Source organism: Sinocyclocheilus grahami, unplaced genomic scaffold, assembly GCF_001515645.1.
Source record: "Sinocyclocheilus grahami isolate Dianchi unplaced genomic scaffold, SAMN03320097.WGS_v1.1 scaffold46.1, whole genome shotgun sequence".
Lineage (NCBI taxonomy): Eukaryota > Metazoa > Chordata > Actinopteri > Cypriniformes > Cyprinidae > Sinocyclocheilus > Sinocyclocheilus grahami.
The window spans coordinates 280,345-299,328 of record NW_015505225.1 but is presented as its reverse complement, the minus strand read 5'-3'; the positions used below and the strand labels follow the sequence as shown (position 1 = coordinate 299,328).

General features: G+C 39.3%; 2 protein-coding genes across 2 annotated transcripts in view; both read right to left on the bottom strand.

Annotated features, from left to right (window-relative positions):
* Positions 1-1,036, bottom strand: part of LOC107582574 (rho GTPase-activating protein 32-like) — a 38,809-nt gene extending 37,773 nt beyond the window's left edge. Inside the window, exon 1 of the mRNA XM_016268468.1 lies at positions 835-1,036. The gene's annotated coding sequence lies outside the window, so the exon portion shown is untranslated. The remainder of the gene's footprint in view (positions 1-834) is intronic.
* A 4,637-nt stretch (positions 1,037-5,673) lies between these two features.
* LOC107582621 (protein turtle homolog B-like) overlaps positions 5,674-18,984 on the bottom strand; it is a 69,520-nt gene continuing 56,209 nt past the window's right edge. The window contains exons 13-23 of the mRNA XM_016268537.1: positions 16,970-17,093; positions 16,542-16,717; positions 16,220-16,446; positions 15,731-15,815; positions 12,561-12,722; positions 12,312-12,357; positions 11,604-11,690; positions 10,658-11,021; positions 9,578-10,551; positions 7,472-7,602; positions 5,674-7,229 (exon numbers count right to left, since the gene is read on the bottom strand). Of these exons, the coding sequence (XP_016124023.1) occupies positions 7,009-7,229; positions 7,472-7,602; positions 9,578-10,551; positions 10,658-11,021; positions 11,604-11,690; positions 12,312-12,357; positions 12,561-12,722; positions 15,731-15,815; positions 16,220-16,446; positions 16,542-16,717; positions 16,970-17,093 (2,597 nt within the window). The 3' untranslated portion in view covers positions 5,674-7,008. The remainder of the gene's footprint in view (positions 7,230-7,471; positions 7,603-9,577; positions 10,552-10,657; positions 11,022-11,603; positions 11,691-12,311; positions 12,358-12,560; positions 12,723-15,730; positions 15,816-16,219; positions 16,447-16,541; positions 16,718-16,969; positions 17,094-18,984) is intronic.

Genomic DNA, 18,984 nt, shown 5'->3' with positions numbered 1-18,984 from the left:
TATATAAAACTTTAATATTATTGTTTATTGTTATTCTAATAATTTTATCACAATTTATTACATTTTATTATAACATTTTTATTATTGCCAATTGCGTTTTTAATAATAATATTATATATATATATATATATATATATATATATATATATATATATTTAAAAAATTATATTAAAAATATTTATTACATACATGTATTAGTAATAGCAGCATTTTCACTCATGGTTCCAGACCTTTGGCCCCAGTAGTATTAAGTTAAACATGGTTTTAAGACATGAGACATCATTTATTCAACTTGTGTAAGGAACTGTGTGGAAGCTGTACATTGATGTGGTTGCTAAGCGACAGACTGTCTTGAAATCCAGTCTTGGATCCTGAAAATCTGACGTGGAATGTTTACAGACAGGAAACTATATTCATGCACAGGTATGGGTTTATTGCTATGTGACTAAGGAGGTGGAGAAGTAAACCTTATTCTATAATTATGTTGATATCTTGCTTTTGGCTGGTAGTAATAAAATGAGCACTGTTGTCATGGGCAACAGCATGTGACTTTAGCACTTCCGGTCAGGGTTTTTAGTTGTTGTTGTTGTTTTTCTTATAATGAAGACTCGTTGTGTGTTTCGTATTTAGGGCTAAACAGTTTTAGGGAGCTTGTTCTTAACCACAGGAAGTGAATAAATTGGAGGTATTTAAGGAATTTATAACGGCGCAGCTATTTGTCCACTAGCAAAAAGACGCAATGTTTATTTATGGATAAAATATTATAATATTTACAAGCGCGGATGCTTCCTAAATCGCCAGCAATCAGAGGAAAGATCAACACGAGTCACTCACCTGTCTGTGATTGTTTTAGCGTTACTCCCCAGATCAAATCCAGCTGTAGTTTCCCTCTAGAACAGATCCATTATTGTGAACGCACGTGAAAGAGAGTCAAACCAAGGCATCCTCCATCGCGTGTGAACGTGAGTGAATGAATGAGCTCGGTCTCGAGGCAGGACACAGTAAAAGTTCGCTCTCGCGCATCACCTGATAAACGGACTGCGTATGTGTTTGGGGGCGTGGCCAGGAGCAAGGTGCATTTCAGTAGGATTCGTTTAACTCTTGCTTGTCCACAGAAGAACACCTGAGATTTGGCGTCGAAACTGACCAACATTGAAGACTTAAAATATTCAAGATTATTGTACAGTGGGTCTAAATACTTCCCTCAAGGAAAATGTGTTGATACCATTGATCTATAATAGAGAATATTATATATATATATATATATACATATATATAAAAATAAATAATATAATATATTATTTATTTAATATATATTAGGTTTTATATAAGTATATACTGTATATGAATGCATAAATAATATAAAAATAATATAGAATAAGAAAATATATATATATACAAATAATAAATACAACAATACTGTTCAAAAGTTTGGGGTCAGTCAGATTTATATATATATATATATATATATATCAGTGGTTGATACATTAAATATTGATGGAGAAATACAATTTTAAAGAATTCTGGAAATTCTGAAAAATAATTACAGTTTTACATATAAAGGGTTACATATAAAATTATATATACAGTTCATGCTGTTTCAAATCTTATGCATTTCTTTCTTCTGTGGAACATAAATGATGTATTGAGAATGACCTTTCTCCTTCATTCTTCCAAATATCTTCTTTCGTGTTTCACAGAAGAAAGTAAGTTATACTCGTTTGGAATGACAGAAAGATGAGTAAATGACAAAATGTTCATTTTTGGGGTGAACTATCCCTTTAAACTAAACCAAACTATGAAACTATACTATTGAAACTATACAATTTCATAGGTGTCAGGTCTAATTTAGTAGGCTAAACAAGCCATCTACAGCTTCATAACATGTTAATGGGTCAAAGATGAAAGGACACAACTGTTTAATTAAGGCTAATTTGACCAAAAGACTATAGAAGGGTTAACCAAAACTTAGCAGAGACCATCTCAACTTTTCCTTGGGAAATCATCAACATCATGATAATTATTCAATTATCTGGCAAATGCCAGGGCCACAGTGTTATCTGTTTTTGTGTTAGTCACTCACTTTAGATAAATAGGTGTGTGAGAGGGAGTTGTGTTGGTTGAGGACTTTGCACCTGGATGAACACTTAATTTCCTATATGACAGCATTATCAGTCAAACTTTTGGAAAACACCTTCCCTCTAAGGCATTTTGCTTGATAACTAGAAACAAAAATCATTCAGATTTATCATTATGCAATAGTGGCCTCTAGTGGTCACTGCATATACGAACAGTCAAAAATCACTCTTCAAGAAATAAACACATTCTTATATATTTTTTTATTATATCAAAATACAAAAAGTTTTACGGGGGTTATTACATGGACCAAAGCGTTGGAAAATGTCAACCTAATAGAGCTTGCCAAAATGTGCATATCTGGGCATCTGGTGATGTAAACAATGCAAATTGAACGGCTCCACTGTACAGAACTTCAATTGGGCTGTTAAAGACAGCCCAAACACACACACACACATTTAACACTCCATATGTTTCATTCCCAGGTCTGGTATTGATGTAACTCTCAAGGACAATTCATTTGTCAGGATAGCATATTCTTTTTGATTGGGGTCTCATTCTAGAGCAAGACTTCTTAATAAATGTTTAAAAAATGTGATGAAAGCAATTAAATAAAAATAAAATAACAATGGGATTTCCTTTATTCTCTAAAAATGCCGTTGCTTTCTGCAGGGTTGCTCCCTTTTAATATCAAGAGTGTCCAGCTGAGTTATTGTGGAGGTCAATGTCATACTTCAGAAGTTGGTAGTACAGATACAAAACATCTTTAACATTTACTCCTAGCAGCATGAAGACACACCAGGCACCATATCTTAATATCTGAGCACAGTATGTGGAAACACCGAATGCCCAAGAAAAATACCTCGAAGTAGCCTACTAATCAAGGATGAGAAGATAGAGGCACACTGCACCTTGTTTCATAATCAGAGTCGTCTAGCAATTTGGAGAATTCCTTAGCAGTGGCAGAAGAATCAAACAACGCATCATAATAATATAGTACATAAGGCTTTGGTACAGCACCATACTGTTTTAGAATAATACCTGAAATAAATGAGATTAATTAACAAAAGAAGCCTTCGATCAAGTCATTCAATCCAATAAATCTGAAAGAAAAACAAAACTATTATTCTATGATCTTTTTCTTCACGTAAGAACAGTCTCTTATACATTGCATGTAGGGTGATCAGGATGAAAAACATGTTTGCCCAGAACACATCTTTAGATAATAGAATCTATAAACAATGTACAACACAAATTCAAAAGCAGTTAGAAAGCACAATGCAATTTGAGATATGCTTCCAATAAGCTCTAAGAATGAGGTTTAATGTTAAAACAGTCGTAAATGTGCATAATGCAGTTTTACATTCTAAGTTTTTAGTGCTGGTTAATATGAACAGCAAAAGAAGCAAGAACAAAAAGATGAAACGAGACAGGTCCGAACGAGTGAAATATCTTGATTATGCAAGGTTAGTTCTGTTCAATCGACAGAAAAAGGAAAATAAGGTTTCACGAAGCACCATAAGAAGAAAGCACAAAACTGAATACAGGCAATCAAAGAGTTGATATGACACTTCCTGCAAATGAGCCCTCTTACAGAAGCAAAAGCGGGGCGTGTGTCTACCTGTACAGTATCATATATATTCAAGAGAAACGTTTCAGTCGGGTTTTCCCTTCAAAGACCAGAAGAGCTGAAGAAAATGCCGTCAATCACCATCCACAGATATACAGAGACACCGCACCTGCATCTTAAATCAGCGTGACAGCTTTATGCGAGGATGCATCGCTCCGTTGTGTCCAAAAAAGCTATAAAACATAAATGCCACCGCTTGACGTGTCAGACCGCCACCTGCTCGAGTTACCAGGTTCTCCCCATGCTAAATGAAAAAGTTACTATCATACCGTGGGTACATTTGATGGATTATACATTGATATGCTGCTTCCTCAAGACGGGCAATCTGTCTAAATGCAGGGGGTTTTATTCATGGTGACAGCGAACGTTCACGTGATAAACGTAAGCACATAGCCTACTGAATGTCAAAGCCAAACTTTATTTAACCGTTTTCATACTGAAAGATAGATAGTGAGCGCACAGGACTGCCCTGTGAGAGGGGTTTTATTGCTTGCGGTCCTACTCACCAGGAGAACTAGACAACGGAAATCCCAACAGAGCTAGTTTAGTTAGTTTAAGACAGAGGACTGTGCGTGAGTTTGTGTGTTAACCTCTGAACCACAGCACCACGAGTTCAAAAAAAGACATAGCACCAAGTCATGTGTACAATGTGCCTACATCCTTGCACGTTATATTTCTAGATCATGTAAACTTTATGTGGTTGTTGTAGGACTTGTTAGCAATGAGTTCCTGACAGAACTTGACAAAACACGTAGCAAAAACAGAGTTAAGTCTCAATTGAACACTTCTCTCCCGAAAGCTACAGGCAGGTAATCAGGAATATCTCAAAATAAACACTGCCCATCTCCTCTCAGAGACTACACGATTAAAGCAGCCTTACGAATCGCACCACGTGGGGTGGAAAAAGACATAGGCCTATAGAAATAAGCAATGGAGTCTGCTGACCTAATACTGAATAGCTCAAATACACTGTGAGATGTTTGAGCATTCGTTTTCACATCGAGTAAAATAGTTGTATACAAAAAGAGAGAAAGGAAAGACAAAAAAAAGTAAACAGCCCTTTGGGCACTTAATTAAGTCAAATCCTCTAAACTCAAAATGGCTACTACGAATCTCTATGCACAGAAATTCATCCCAGTGTTTCCTGCTTGTATATTCAGCCTTATTCAAGTACTGCATTAGATTTCATTAGATTTCCTATTAAGTCGTACCGCATTATTAGATTCCATTCGCAGAAGAAGATTCATTTTGGAGTTGATCACATTGGTGCGTAAATGAGCTAAAAGATAGAAACATCACACTGAAAATATTCAGATAAATCTGAATTCTAAGAGCAAATCATACATTCACCATCGGTTGAACTAAACTAGCACATGCTCGAGTAGCTTTCACTTTAGGTAGCAGATCAGCAGCTGTTAGTGAACTCTAGAGACAGTTAACATTCTTCAGAAATAGGCTACTAAAGTCATCATTAATTCAAATAACACAAACTTTGCTATGTCATCAGATGAGATGTGATGGATGGCAAATGGTAAAGATTACAATACAGTTTACTTAAAGGCACAATATGTAAGATTTTTTTATTAAAATTTCCAAAAACCACTAGAACAGTGTTATATATTTTGCTGACTTGTGTACTTGCATTATCCCAGATGTTTCGAAGAATGTTTAAACCCAGAGAAATAAGCAATTTTAACTAGTGACACGGACGACGGTCGACTGTGGCATAATAAAAGCTTGTGTCGTGCTCGTTCAGCGGTCTCGTTTCGCTTCGAAGGCTTTCAGCCTCACCCTGCTTCACTACGTTAATAAATCATTAGCTCATCCATGAACATGATTTCTGCCCGAGTCCCGTTGGATTGCATCGGCTGTGGGGATGAAGACAACAACTCCCATGATTCCACACTCAGTCACGGCGTCATCAAACTACGCCTTTGTCTCTTTGTTTATTTTGAATACGCGCCCTCCAGCAGCGAAAATTACATATTGTGCCTTTAAAAAATTTTTTTTTTTCAAAAAGAGTCGAGCTATTTTAGAGGTCCACTTTTGTAGGTAGAAAGTAACCAAGAAGACTGGTAATCTTTTTTTTCTTCAACTGATTAGAATAAGGACTATTTCACTTTTCTATGTTACATTGATGACTTCATTAGTCTGCACAATATCTACTGTACTTCCTTGGTGTATTGTATGTCCAAAGCAAACATATAACAAATTATTTATTTCAAGGAAGTGATGCAAAGATTAATAATGCATTTCACCACTTCTAACTACATTTGTGCAAGACAAGGACCAAGTAATTCTACTTCAGTTTAAATATTACATTTGCACTTCTGAACATGTCACAAAGGATATTTCTAAAATTGAAAGTGAACCTGAATCTTTTTTTCAGCAGGGGGCTAATATTAATCTTCCTCAAACCACAGATTAAAAAATGCCTTAAAGCTGTCCAATGATGTTAGTCAAATATAATGTCAATTATTTAAAAAATAAATAAATAAGAAAACATGTTTTCAATTCCACCTGCCTTTGCATGAAATTGTACAAATCTGAGAAACTGTTCAAACATTGTCGCAGGACCAGTCTAGTACCGCAGTCATTCTTTTCAAGCTTACAATTTCTATGATATTCTGTGCTTTATATTTAATGTTTAGTATTTTATAAATAAATACATTGTAATTTCTGGGCTTAAATTAATCCCTCATGTTCTGTAATGCTGTCAAAGCTTTGCCACAAACAGACAACATTCGTCATCCAAAATGAAATATGCTAGCTTGCACAAAATATGGTAGAAGTGCTGAAATATGTTCCAGATCATATATTCCTTTTCTCTTTTTTTCTATTCTCTTTTTTGAGGTATATTTTGTAGAAGGAAGAAAAGAAACCCTGTATTAATTATCATGTCTAGAGAGAAATATTTGTACAGAGCATTTAACTCTATCCTTCACAATATACACAGTTCTGACAACGTTATGACAAAGTGGCCAGCAAGATTTTTCCTAGCATGTAATGGAATGCTATTATTTTCTTTTTATTATCAAATGAATAGCTTTTGTCCTGTCCTTTTCTGTTTCTTCCAAAAGAGCACCCCTGTACGTTTTTCCTTTGTGTAAATTTACAGAAAATACAGATATGTGTAGTATATTGTGCCAACCGAAGAACATAAAAAATCATATCTAGTTTAGGCTGATTACAAAACAGTACTGAGAGCTTGTCCATTGTACATTTTTGCTAATGGACAAGGAGACGATCCGCCCCACAGGATAAGTTTTAGTGAGTTTTTTTTTTTTTTGGGGGGGGGGCTCTCAGAGCAGAGAACCATAGTTTGAGGAGGCAGGGTCCATACTGGCCAGGAGGGATTTTCTGTCTTCTCTGGGGTGAAGCCAGCGCGACAGAGAGGACAGATGAAGACAGGGGGACTTTCTAATTGTACTTTTCCACTTTTTCTTTGAGGGAGAGCTGAGATGTTCTCTTTGCTCAGAGGCCTGAGATGCATGCGGCTGCTGGGTCTGAGAGGTGGACACATCTAGAGACAGCAGAGCAAATGAGACACAGCAACAGAACAGATTTTTACATTTTCAGAAGAAAATGTGAGCGTTGCCTGTGCATGCGAACCTCACTGCCACAATGTTAAGGAGTTGTGGGTGGTTGTTTTAGCATGTTTTGGGTGGTTTCTTGTCATTATTAAGCAAATAAGCATGTAGTCAGGACATTAGGAGAGACATCATGTCCATTTCTCCCAGTATGTAATGTACGGGTGAAACTGACCTGTCCTTTTCTTGAATCTGGAGTTGTTGTTCTTGTTGGCTGTTGATTTCTTGGCTTTATTAATACAATAATAAATCAGTGCTTCAAAGCTCTCAGACCCTGCAGGGACTCTCACTGCACCTAGATGCTCCCTGTGAGAGACAAACACAATGATGCATTACTTCACACCGCCACCAGGGTGCACTGCCCTCCACCGGCCAGATCAAACTGAGATTTAGCTCCTGACAGGGACCACTTTGGCTGCCCCCAATGCCAAGTGCAAAGCCTTCATGACAAAAGTACCATTCATCAACATGTACTGTGCAATTTAGCAATTAATCAACTTGTTTGTTAGATATTGTTTAGAAAATACTGTTTATCAAAATGAAATCTTATTCATTTTAATTGGCCACATTTCATTTGTTATCAGAATAAAAATTAAATACCAAATCATTTATTTTTAAAGAAAAAAACAAAGACTCTTCCTCATTAGATGGGTACTCTGCAAATTAAAAGCACATTGTATTAGTTGAGTTAGTCTGGTGAGTTGAATTTAGCATTTTCCCCACTCATTTACTACGGAATACACCTAAATTAACATGAATAAACCTTTACCTCATGTTGTACACTGCTGCCATGCTGCCAGCACTGTCCAATCAAATTACAACTAGCCAAAATCTCCTGTTTCCCAGTAAACTCACTGGTTTCCTATAAAACTGACCACAGAGGTCACATTTCTTGTAAAGTGTTGTCTTTTATTGCACATGCCATTCCTCTATCATGGCAGAGATCATGACACTCAAACGTCCATACTGAAGAGCCAACAACTCATGGGTTCACAAGGCACAGAAACACAAAGCGTTTACAGACAGTCTCCCCTGCTGCTGAGGCTGTGGAAAGAGAAAGTGAAAGTGATTAATAGAGGGGGGTGGTAGACATGACTGAGCACTAAAGTCCGCCACATCAAACACACTCTGGTTACCATGAATACACTGTACAGTGGCTTCACCATGCTGACAGGAGAAGAGATGGCAGGGAGGGGAGAATGGCCAGTAAAGAACAGTCACATAAAAGAAAGGAACCAAACCACTAGGACGACAAAATATGACAAGAAATTTTAGTTTGAGAACTGCTGTTACTGATTCGGCATCGAGGAGAAGAGTATTTAGAAAAGGCATGCATGATATTTTTGTACATGGAAACAAAATTTTAAAGGGGAATATCCAAGTGTGCCTCTAAAAGGGCAAAAGTGCAAAATTTCCTGGAAAAAAATGGTCTGTATTTAATAATCTCAAAAATGCTTTGATAAGCAATACTGAAAAATGGCATTCTTTGTATTCCAGCAATAAAAATATTCAGAATATTTGCCAAAAAAGACAATGTATTACTGATATCATGTAATAAAAAAGTCATTCCCCTTTAAATGAGAATGATTTAAGGCCCCGCCTGCAAACCCCTCCCCTTTCAGACATGGATTCGACCCTTACCTATTGTGGTGTAGAGGACCTGGTCACAACAATGCTGCCCAGATAGCTGAGATCAATCAAAAACAAAGAGGGTAAGACTACCAGAGTCTCCAGAGAAAAGCGCCGTCTCTACTCTAGATGAGGATGAGTGTTGCAAGAGATGAGCGCACACTCATCCCTGGCAACGAAGGCCGCCTAAGAAGGCCATCGTGATGGTCAAAGCCCTGAGTTAGAGGAAGTGAGAGAAATGGAAGGAAATGAGCTGGAAAGGGTAAATGATGTGATCAGCCCACAAAAGAGGACAAAGAAGGAAGAGCCATGGGATCATCATGAATGCACTAGAAAATCCTTAATCATGAAAAATGTTATACACTATGATAATTTCCTATATCAAAATTACACTGTTTAAAGGTTAAAGGAGAATAGGATTTGAAGAAAATAAAGAAAAGTATGGAAATTTATCCTGTGAACCCAATAAGGAGTTATACTGGAGGACATGGAAATAAATTTGTGCATATGTAAATAGTTTATAGTAAGATGTACATGTAAAAATATTTTAACCGAAAATCGCAAAAGCATGAAAGCATTGCTTTTGCGGTACAGATGATGAATTACAATCTCCTTTGTCATTTTGGAGTCTCCAATGGTACAGTTCACCTACCCTGGAGAGGGTTCTGAGGGGAGCATCTCCTCATCTGTCCTTCTCTGAGATGGCATCTGGCCGAAAGCATCACTGCTCTCCGTAGGGGGTGAAGGGGACTGAGAGGGGTAGCTGGCCGCGGCTGTGGCAAAGGCCATGTGTGCACGGTAGCTGAGGCTGGGCCGCTGCCCGCTCTGGCCTTGGGTAGGTGAAGTGGCAGGGGAAGAGGAGAGAGACCTTCGGGAGAAGGAGACACTGGCGGGGTGGCGGGCGCTCTCGGGCATCTCTTGAGAGCGGGAAGACCGCAGGATGCTGGGGCGGGGAGGAGGGCGGACGAGAATGTCTGGAGAGCCGGCGTGTGAGCTGGGAGGGGTCTGGGTGAGAGGGGAGAGTCGTGACGGCTGCAGGACCACCTGCTGCAGGCCGAGATCCATCCTTCGTGCCGCCCTGGGGCTCAGCCAAGGCTGGGCCTCAGACCTCCAGCCGTCCGAGCTCTCACTGTGCAGTGTGCTGGGGCTCCCCATGCGGGCCGTGGCGCCTGAGTAAGGCAACACTGGTACGCCCATACCGTGGGCAGTGTGTCTCAACTGCCCCAGAGTCTGGGCCTGTTGCATAGTTATATGCTTGGCTGAAAGGCCCTGAGGTGGAAACCTGCCGGGAGATCTGCTCAGGTGGGCTCTAGGGGCCTCTAGCTGGAGGAAAGCAGAGCTTGAAGGGAGCTGAGAGGTGGTGCTAAGAGTACGACTATGGGAGGGGTATGGCGGGGGCTCGGGGAGGTCCCGGTGGAGATAGAATGATGAATGACGTGGTGGAAGAGCGAGACGGGGACCCTCCTGACCTAGAAAGGGGAAGTCAGGAGGCTGCCAGATCTCGGTCGAGCGAGAGGAGGGAGGGCTATGCACCAGTGGGAGGGCATGGCTGGGGGCGCCATACTGATGGATCCTCAGCTCCTCCCTCAACCACTGCAATGCTGAAGCTGAAATAATGCAATACAGCTGAAAAAATTTATAATTTTTTACAAATCCAATAAAGTTGTGATCTGTGCAAAAATAATTAATTAACAAGAGAGATAACTTTGTCTTGAAGTTAAGAAGGACTTACCTCGTTTGCGTTTAAGCTTGCGACGATGCTGCTTGTTGACAAAACATGCAGCGAGCGTGCTGAAGAGAAACCCTCAATGCGTCGTGGCTTGAGGGACGTGTCGATGTCACTGGGGTCCATGATGAATCGGCCATCAGGTCCACGGCTGATCAGCTCGATGGGCGTGGTGACCTCAGCCTCGTGCTTGGACACGCTGTACTTCTTACTGGTTATTGCTCTCTTGGTTTTCTTATAGAGGGAAAGCTCTTTCTCTTTCCTAGGGCTTGGCAACTTCTTAACGTAAAGACCATGGCCACCCATGCTGGCCAGAGATGGGGACCGGGAGGAAGTAATGCTCTCAGGACTGATCTTCCCAGAGGACAGCCTATCAATCAAAAAAGACATGGGGCTTAGGACTGATCCCTGGGGAATACCAGAACTTAAAATCAGCACTATCAAAACAAGAATCACTCCATCTTAAAACATGGAATATAATTCAAAAGGAAATGACATGGCATTACACTTTCTTGAGCACTTATTTTAAAATTAACAAAATTCAGGGTAATTAGCCTTTATCCACATGTTTTTTATAACAGTAATTAGAATAAGCACTGATCTTAATTTAAAGGCCATCTTAAATAAAAGTGAAAGACGATGTCAGGGTGAGAGATAATGGAGAACAACAGAATGGGGACAGGACATAGAAACAGATAAGTCAGTACAGGCACCAGTGAGCTAACATAATATCAGCTAAACTATATCTTCACCCAACTCTTCAATAATAATCCATCTTGCTGGCTATAAGTGGTCAAACAAGTGTCACAATTTGGAGCAGCTGAGGGCTGAAGTTGTCTATTCCCCTAAAGAAGCAGTTTAGCTCTGCACCACTAACTGACATCATGCAGCTACGGCAGACAGGCACATGTTAGCGCCTGCTGCAGAGAGAGATGCAGGTGCAAGCACTCACTGAGGGCTGGTGGATGGGGGCCTGTAGCTGCTCCTGTCTGGCTCTTCCCAGTAGGGCTCAATGCCAGGCAAGGGGGTAAGAGGAGGCCTGCGGTGACAAAAACACAATAGAGACGGGGCAGAGTCGGCCGTCAACCAGACTATGGTTCCACACTGCTATGTGGAAATGGGTGGGATGGGAGCATGAGACTGCAGCTCTATGAAGACCACAATGGAATCGGATAAGAGCGTGAGTCCCAGTTTGAACTGGGTTGGAGATGCTACCCTTAATGTTCTCCTTCCTTTAGCTCTGGTTATAAATGTGAGAGTGACATGCTGCCATGCCTGCACTGATCAATTCAGAGGAGCTGGGGGATAAGCTTCATGTTTATAATATATTCTTACGCTATTGAAATGTTCTATCACAACCTGACTGGACAGCAAAAAAAAAGAAAGAGCTTGAGAAGATTGTTTGTAATAGCAAATCAATGCATCTCACTGCTGAAAAGCAGAGGTAAGCACAGATAGATTTATAGCAACCACTTTAGTGACCACTCAAATCCTCCTCCATGCATCCCTCACGGTAACGCAGCAGCTGCTAGGGTCAGCTGTTTGATTTCCCAAACTGTACATGCTCTCTCTCTTTCTCCCTCTCAAGCCATGTGCCTGGTAGTCAACAGATTTGCAGAAGTGCAAAGTATAATGGATGTTACCATGCACTGGTACTTACGGAGATTCAATGCTTTTCCTTGTGTGCGTAATCGATAGTGGAGGGTCTAAGGACAAATCACACAATGCCACATCAGCATGACAATATGCTTCAGATCTTTATCTCAACCACTGCAATGCTGAAGCTGAAATAATGCAATACAGCTGAAAAAATTTATAATTTTTTACAAATCCAATAAAGTTGTGATCTGTGCAAAAATAATTAATTAACAAGAGAGATAACTGTGTCTTGAAGTTAAGAAGGACTTACCTCGTTTGCGTTTAAGCTTGCGACGATGCTGCTTGTTGACAAAACATGCAGCGAGCGTGCTGAAGAGAATAGCAGCCGCCAAGAAACAGATGGTGGCCACGATGCCGGCCACCACTGGCTTGGCCAGCCCCTCGTCTGAGATCTCTGTGGGAGGGAAGGGGTCTGAGAGAGGAGACACTCCAGAACATGAAATTAGGATGGGAGAATGCAGCAAGCATGTATTCACAAAGCAGGTTAACGTGATTGCTGACAGTGATTCAGTTAGTGTGCATCAGAGGTGGGACCAAGTCATTGTTTTGCAAGTCACAAGTAAGTCTCGAGTCTTTGCATTCAATTCTCGAGTCAAGTCCCGAGTCAAGACAGGCAAGTCTTAAACAAGTCATTAGTGCTCTTTGCCCAAATTAGTGTCTCAGTATTAATTACCATATCAAATTCATAGTAATTTATATCAGGAAGGCAGGTAGAATATGTTTGACATAGTTCAATTTCATGTGAGATGGGTGCCCTTAGTAAAACTACTCAAGTTCAGTTTAGGGATTGTGCCAAAGATTGTGGACAAGCAGTGAAAAAAAAACTATTTTATTAGTAACAGAATAGCAAAGACAACATAATTTCATAGAAATAACAGCTGCAACATACTTTGCATGGTGGCCACGATGCCGGCCACCACTGGCTTGGCCAGCCCCTCGTCTGAGATCTCTGTTCCTGGCCCTAACCAGGCCAGGAACAGACTAACAAAGGAGTTGCCCAAATTAGAGTCTCAGTATTAATTACCATATCAAATTCATAGTAATTTATATCAGGAAGGCAGGTAGAATATGTTTGACATAGTTCAATTTCATGTGAGATGGGTGCCCTTAGTAAAACTACTCAAGTTCAGTTTAGGGATTGTGCCAAAGATTGTGGACAAGCAGTGAAAAAAAAACTATTTTATTAGTAACAGAATAGCAAAGACAACATAATTTCATAGAAATAACAGCTGCAACATACTTTGCATGTGTGCATAAGAATATATGCTTCTAGGTGTTATTTCGAAGTCAATGAGCCATTATTTGGAACCTCAATAAAACAGATTTAAAAATATGTGAGCGGAAACGCAGAAAGAACTGCTTTGAAAGAACTAGAAGAAATAACTGCTAGCAACATACTTGGTAATAAAGCTCTTCTGATTCTGATTCTGATTCTGATGTGTGCATAAGAATATATGCTTCTAGGTGTTATTTCGAAGTCAATGAGCCATTATTTGGAACCTCAATAAAACAGATTTAAAAATATGTGAGCGGAAACGCAGAAAGAACTGCTTTGAAAGAACTAGAAGAAATAACTGCTAGCATGCTTTACAAGTGAGAGGAAACATGCAATTTGGATGCAGACAAACTCGTGAAGACAATCATTCAAAAATGCTGTGCTACCATCTTTTATAACTAAGAGCAACAAAGACAAAATCATTTAATAGAAAAAAATGTTGTACGTTAAATGTTAAGTTTATAATATGCATAGCTGATCACTAAATTTAGGGGCTATGTGCGCTATAGGCCTACAGAGTGATTTACAACACGTGAATTAATTAATTTATCCTGAAAGAAATGGAAGTGACATGAGTGCCTGGTGAAGTGGGAGAAAAATTTTGTAGCCTATATTTTATAGTTATATATACAATACTTATTTTGTGAAAGAAACACTTCTTCAAATGATATTTTAAATGATCATTAGGCCTATTGCCGCTTGCCCACTTCAGACATTAGGTCTAATGTGCTTTGTTTCTTCTTCAAATTATAGCTAAATGGTTTGCAATGATTTAATTTTAAATCTAGATTAAATCAAGGTTTATCTAATAATTCTGTTGCACCAAACTTTAAACCTTTAAAAATAAGCAGGTTTACATTTTAACCCATCATTTTGATGCTGGATTTAAGTTATATTTAAGATGAACTTTAATCCTGTTGCACAATAACTTTAAACTCAGATTTAAATCTCGATTATGGATTAACTTTAAACTTAATGGAGGTTTAAATACAATAAAATGCACATGCAAATAAAATATGTAACTGATCGAACAAAAACAGGTCTCAGAGAGGTGTTTATTACAAATAAAAAAATGAAAATGAAAGCACATCGAGCGGGATGCCCGGGATGCGTATCCGTCACTCGGTGTCGAACAAACAAAAGAAGTGAGGAATATTTAACAGAAGCGGTCACGGTGATGATGAGGCGAGCACCAGTGATCGCGGCTGCACCTCTCGTTCTCATGCCTGCTCCGTGTGTCTGCTGGGCGGCGATCAAACAGACAGGGCAGTGCTTTTCACTAGCGGAGTTCGCTAGACGAATCATGTAATTTTTTATTTTTTTTTCTTATCTTGGCTCTTTTGTCGTAAGTTATGTTATTACTCCATTAATGTATACTAGCCTATAAATCCAGTGCTCCCTGAACGCAGTCTCTGGCTTATTGCAAGTCAAGCGCAAACACGCTGCAGGGACGCATCTATAACGACTTTGATCTGATCATAAAGTCTTTCCAAGTCACAGGGCTCAAGTCCAAGTCAAGTCTTGAATCATTGCTGTCAAAGTCTAAGTCGAGTCTCAAGTCTTCTTTAATTATGTGAGTCGAGTCGAGTCGCAAGTCATAAAATTTGGGACTCGAGTCCGAGTCAAGTCTCGAGTTATGTGACTCGAGTCCACACCCCTGATGTGCATTATAAAGCAGACTATAGCATAGTGTTAACACAACTGCAGCCTATCAGATCAGAAGCACCTTTCCTATTTAGATCGAGAGGGCATGCGGCATACAGATTTTTGAGCCAAGCGGGTTTTGAATGCAACTTCCAAAAACAAATTAATATCTTAATTAAGTTTTTTGTAGGTAAGGAAAACATCCTGTGGCAGCAATTACATCTAACTTTAGTCCATCTAACTTCCATTTGGAGCAGAAATTAAACAATTCAGCTTTATCATTCAACAAAAATATCTTAAATAAGCCAGGACCTGCCACTGATGCCCCCTCCAAAAAAATAGGTGCATGACACCCTTGTATCACATCTACAACAGCAAAAAAACTAAACAAAAAAAAACATACAGTAGGGCACTAACTACAATGAGCAGCAGAGGGCAGTGAAGCTCTAGGTGGCTGAAGCAATGAATTGGTGCATTTTAGTTACGCCCCTTATTCTCACCTGTACTTGACACTCCCACCACATTACTGCTCTCACTGACAAGATCATCCATTACAGCTAGCGCTCGGAATTCATACCAAGAGTCCTGGGAGACAGAGAAACAGGTCAGTGGGTCACAAATCCTGAGGCCAATAGGTTGAAGTGTCAGATCTACCAACAGATTTGTAACATTTGTAACATTTGTAGCAGACTCTGCTGTATGTCAGACTGAATTAAAATGACATCCTCTGAGCTTTTCAGTAGAAATGCATTCCCTCACTGCTTTTCTCTAAATAGTCACAGAACTGCCATTCTCTGAAACAAATGAATGTGCACAAGATGGAAAATTTCTGTAAATTAGACATTTTCACTCAGAAATACATCAAATGACAGAAGTAAATTGGATTTCAAACTGCAAATAGCATTGACTTTAATTTCACCTCTATTATTTATGGGTAACTTTGAGGACCATACAAAAGTATGTAGTGATATTAAAGTAGTAAGTATTACCTGAATAAGATCTCTTGCTATGATTTCAGTCTCAGTGGCAGGAATCAAGTCATCCAGAACCTCCCACCTTTCCCCCAGACGGAACTCGATGATGTAATGGTCAATTGGTGAAGAGTGATTGGCCGGAGGAAGCCATGTCAACAAAACACCCTGCTGTGTCCGGTTGGCTGTGAGGCACCGTGGTGGAGTTAGAAGCACCAGTGGTTCAGGGGTACTTATGGGATACCCTAGGAAAGATAAAGGGAGGTTGTAAACGCATCTCATTTAGATGGTCATTCACAGGTCCATTACAAGATCTAGTTTGTGTAGAAGTGTCACCCACCTCCTGTAGTCACAGTGACTACCTCACTGAAGGGGCCGGTGCCCAGCTTGTTCTGGGCCAGCACACTAAATTGATAGGCAGTCTTTGGCTCCAACCCCTGGACCACCAACCACGTCTGAGAGCCGGGCACAGGTATGGACAGCCAGTCATGTGGCCCTAAATCATTCTTCACCTTTCTATTGGATTATACCAAAGAGTTCCATTATAAAACTTCAATTGAGTACAATGAAAAACTATATATTTCTTGACAAACAGTGAAATACGAATAAATTGAGAATAAACATTCCATTGATTCATTCATTGCATTTACATATCCATATAATCCATAGCTTTAACAGCTAGTCTTTTAAAAAAAAGACTACACGAAGTACATTTAGAAAAAAAGTGAGGAAAGAACTATATTTAGTGGGGGTTCTGGCAGGACTTACACCGGGCCGTACCAGACCGAGAACGTCTGTTCAAAGCCTCCGTCATATCCAGGTTCCCAGGAAACATTAGCGGAGCTTGTGGATGCTGACACGTGGACATTAGTTGGCGCATGTGGACTAGTGCCTGAAATGGTTATTTTAAATTAGTAGTGTCTGCAAATGCTAGTAATATTGCTCATACTAAATATTATGGATTTGAATTAACCACTAACCCATAGCATTTAACTTTGGCACATAACTCTTCTTAAATGATACATTGGATAAATGACACATCAGATCATGTGGCTTGTGGAGCTGAGACATTTCTAGCCAGAATATCATAGTGACTTGAGGATGGGCTTGTTTGACCTGGGCCAATAAGTAAGCACTTAGAAACACCTTAGCAAGGTTTGCACAGGCTGACACCTTTTTGTTTTATGCATTTTTTTCTACCATTTTTATTTATGCCACTTAGGCAATTAAAAACACAAAATTCTACATTACCGTTCAAAAGTCTAGGGTTGGTATGATTTTTAAATATTTTTTAAATAAGTATATTATGCTCGCCAAGGCTGCATTTATTTGATCAAAACATAATAAAAACAGTAATATTGTGAAATATTTTTACAGTTTAAAAAAATGTTTTTAATACATTTTAAAAAGTAATTTATTCACATGATCCTTCCGAAATCATTCTAATATGCTGGTCCATGCTAAAACTGTTGTGCTGCTTAATATTTTTGTGGAACCCATGAAACACTTTTTTCAAGATTCTTTGATTAATATAGTTTAAATGAACAGCATTTATTGGAAATATAATTTTTTTTTTTAACAACGTAAGCCTTAACTGTCACTTTTGATAAATTTGATGTGTCCTCACTGAATAAAACAATTAACTTATTTTTAAAAATCTTACTGACCCCAAATTTTTGAACAGTAGTGTATAATCATTAGTGAATCAATCACATATCTACCAAAACCCATTAGCAAAATGAGACCTAGCAAAACAGAATCCATTATATGACATGCTGAATATAATGTGAAAGAACGAATTCACTAAACATTTACAAGCAGCAGGGTCATTGTTAGGGGAGGCATCCGGGAACATTGTCTATTAGTGGCCACAATTCATTCTTAGTGATTAACCCAAAATCTTTAAGGTCTAGGCCAGACAGTTTGTTCTAAAACAACTACTTTCCAAGATGGATTTAGCCTTGTCAGACACAGCTAGAAAGATTTATGAGAAACTGAAGAACAGGAGATCCATTTGTCTGACCTGAACATCCTCTCACGTATGTTTTCTGACTAGACAATAAACTAACTCTGTGCACAGACTGAGCCAGTCTGATAATAGCAGGAGAGTGCAGGACGATGGAAACACTGAAGTGGAGGATGGATTCAGGAGTTCCATCACATATCTTATCGGCACCTAGCAGCTGCGGAGGATCTGTTAATTGCTCCCTCATTAAGCATAATCTTTAGACTGTCATGACACCAGTCCATCACCTAACAAATAACGTGTGTGTAGGGTTGTGTGCCCGCTGACACATCACTTGTCATCCGAGGGCGAACTCTCAGACGTGACAGCTGAGTTACAGCTCCCACGAGCTACACTGGCCCCCCTACTGTAATGACTCACTTGTGCAGCTTGGCCGGGAATCGTAATGTCCTAGCCTACACTTCCTATCTGGCACATGTTGAGAAATCACATATCTGACGTATTTTGTGTCCTTAAGAACCTTCGAAATTGAACATAGTGTGCTGACCTGGGCCAAAAAATGTACAGTACAGAAATGTAATTAAAAGAATAAAAATATTGTAATTAAGGTAATTTTACAGTGTGCAATACTACAGCCTTCATAGATAGATAGATAGACAGACAGACAGACAGACAGACAGACAGATAGACAGACAGATAGATAGATAGATAGATAGATAGATAGATAGATAGATAGATAGATAGATAGATAGATAGACAGACAGACAGACAGACAGACAGACAGACAGACAGACAGACAGACAGACAGACAGACAGA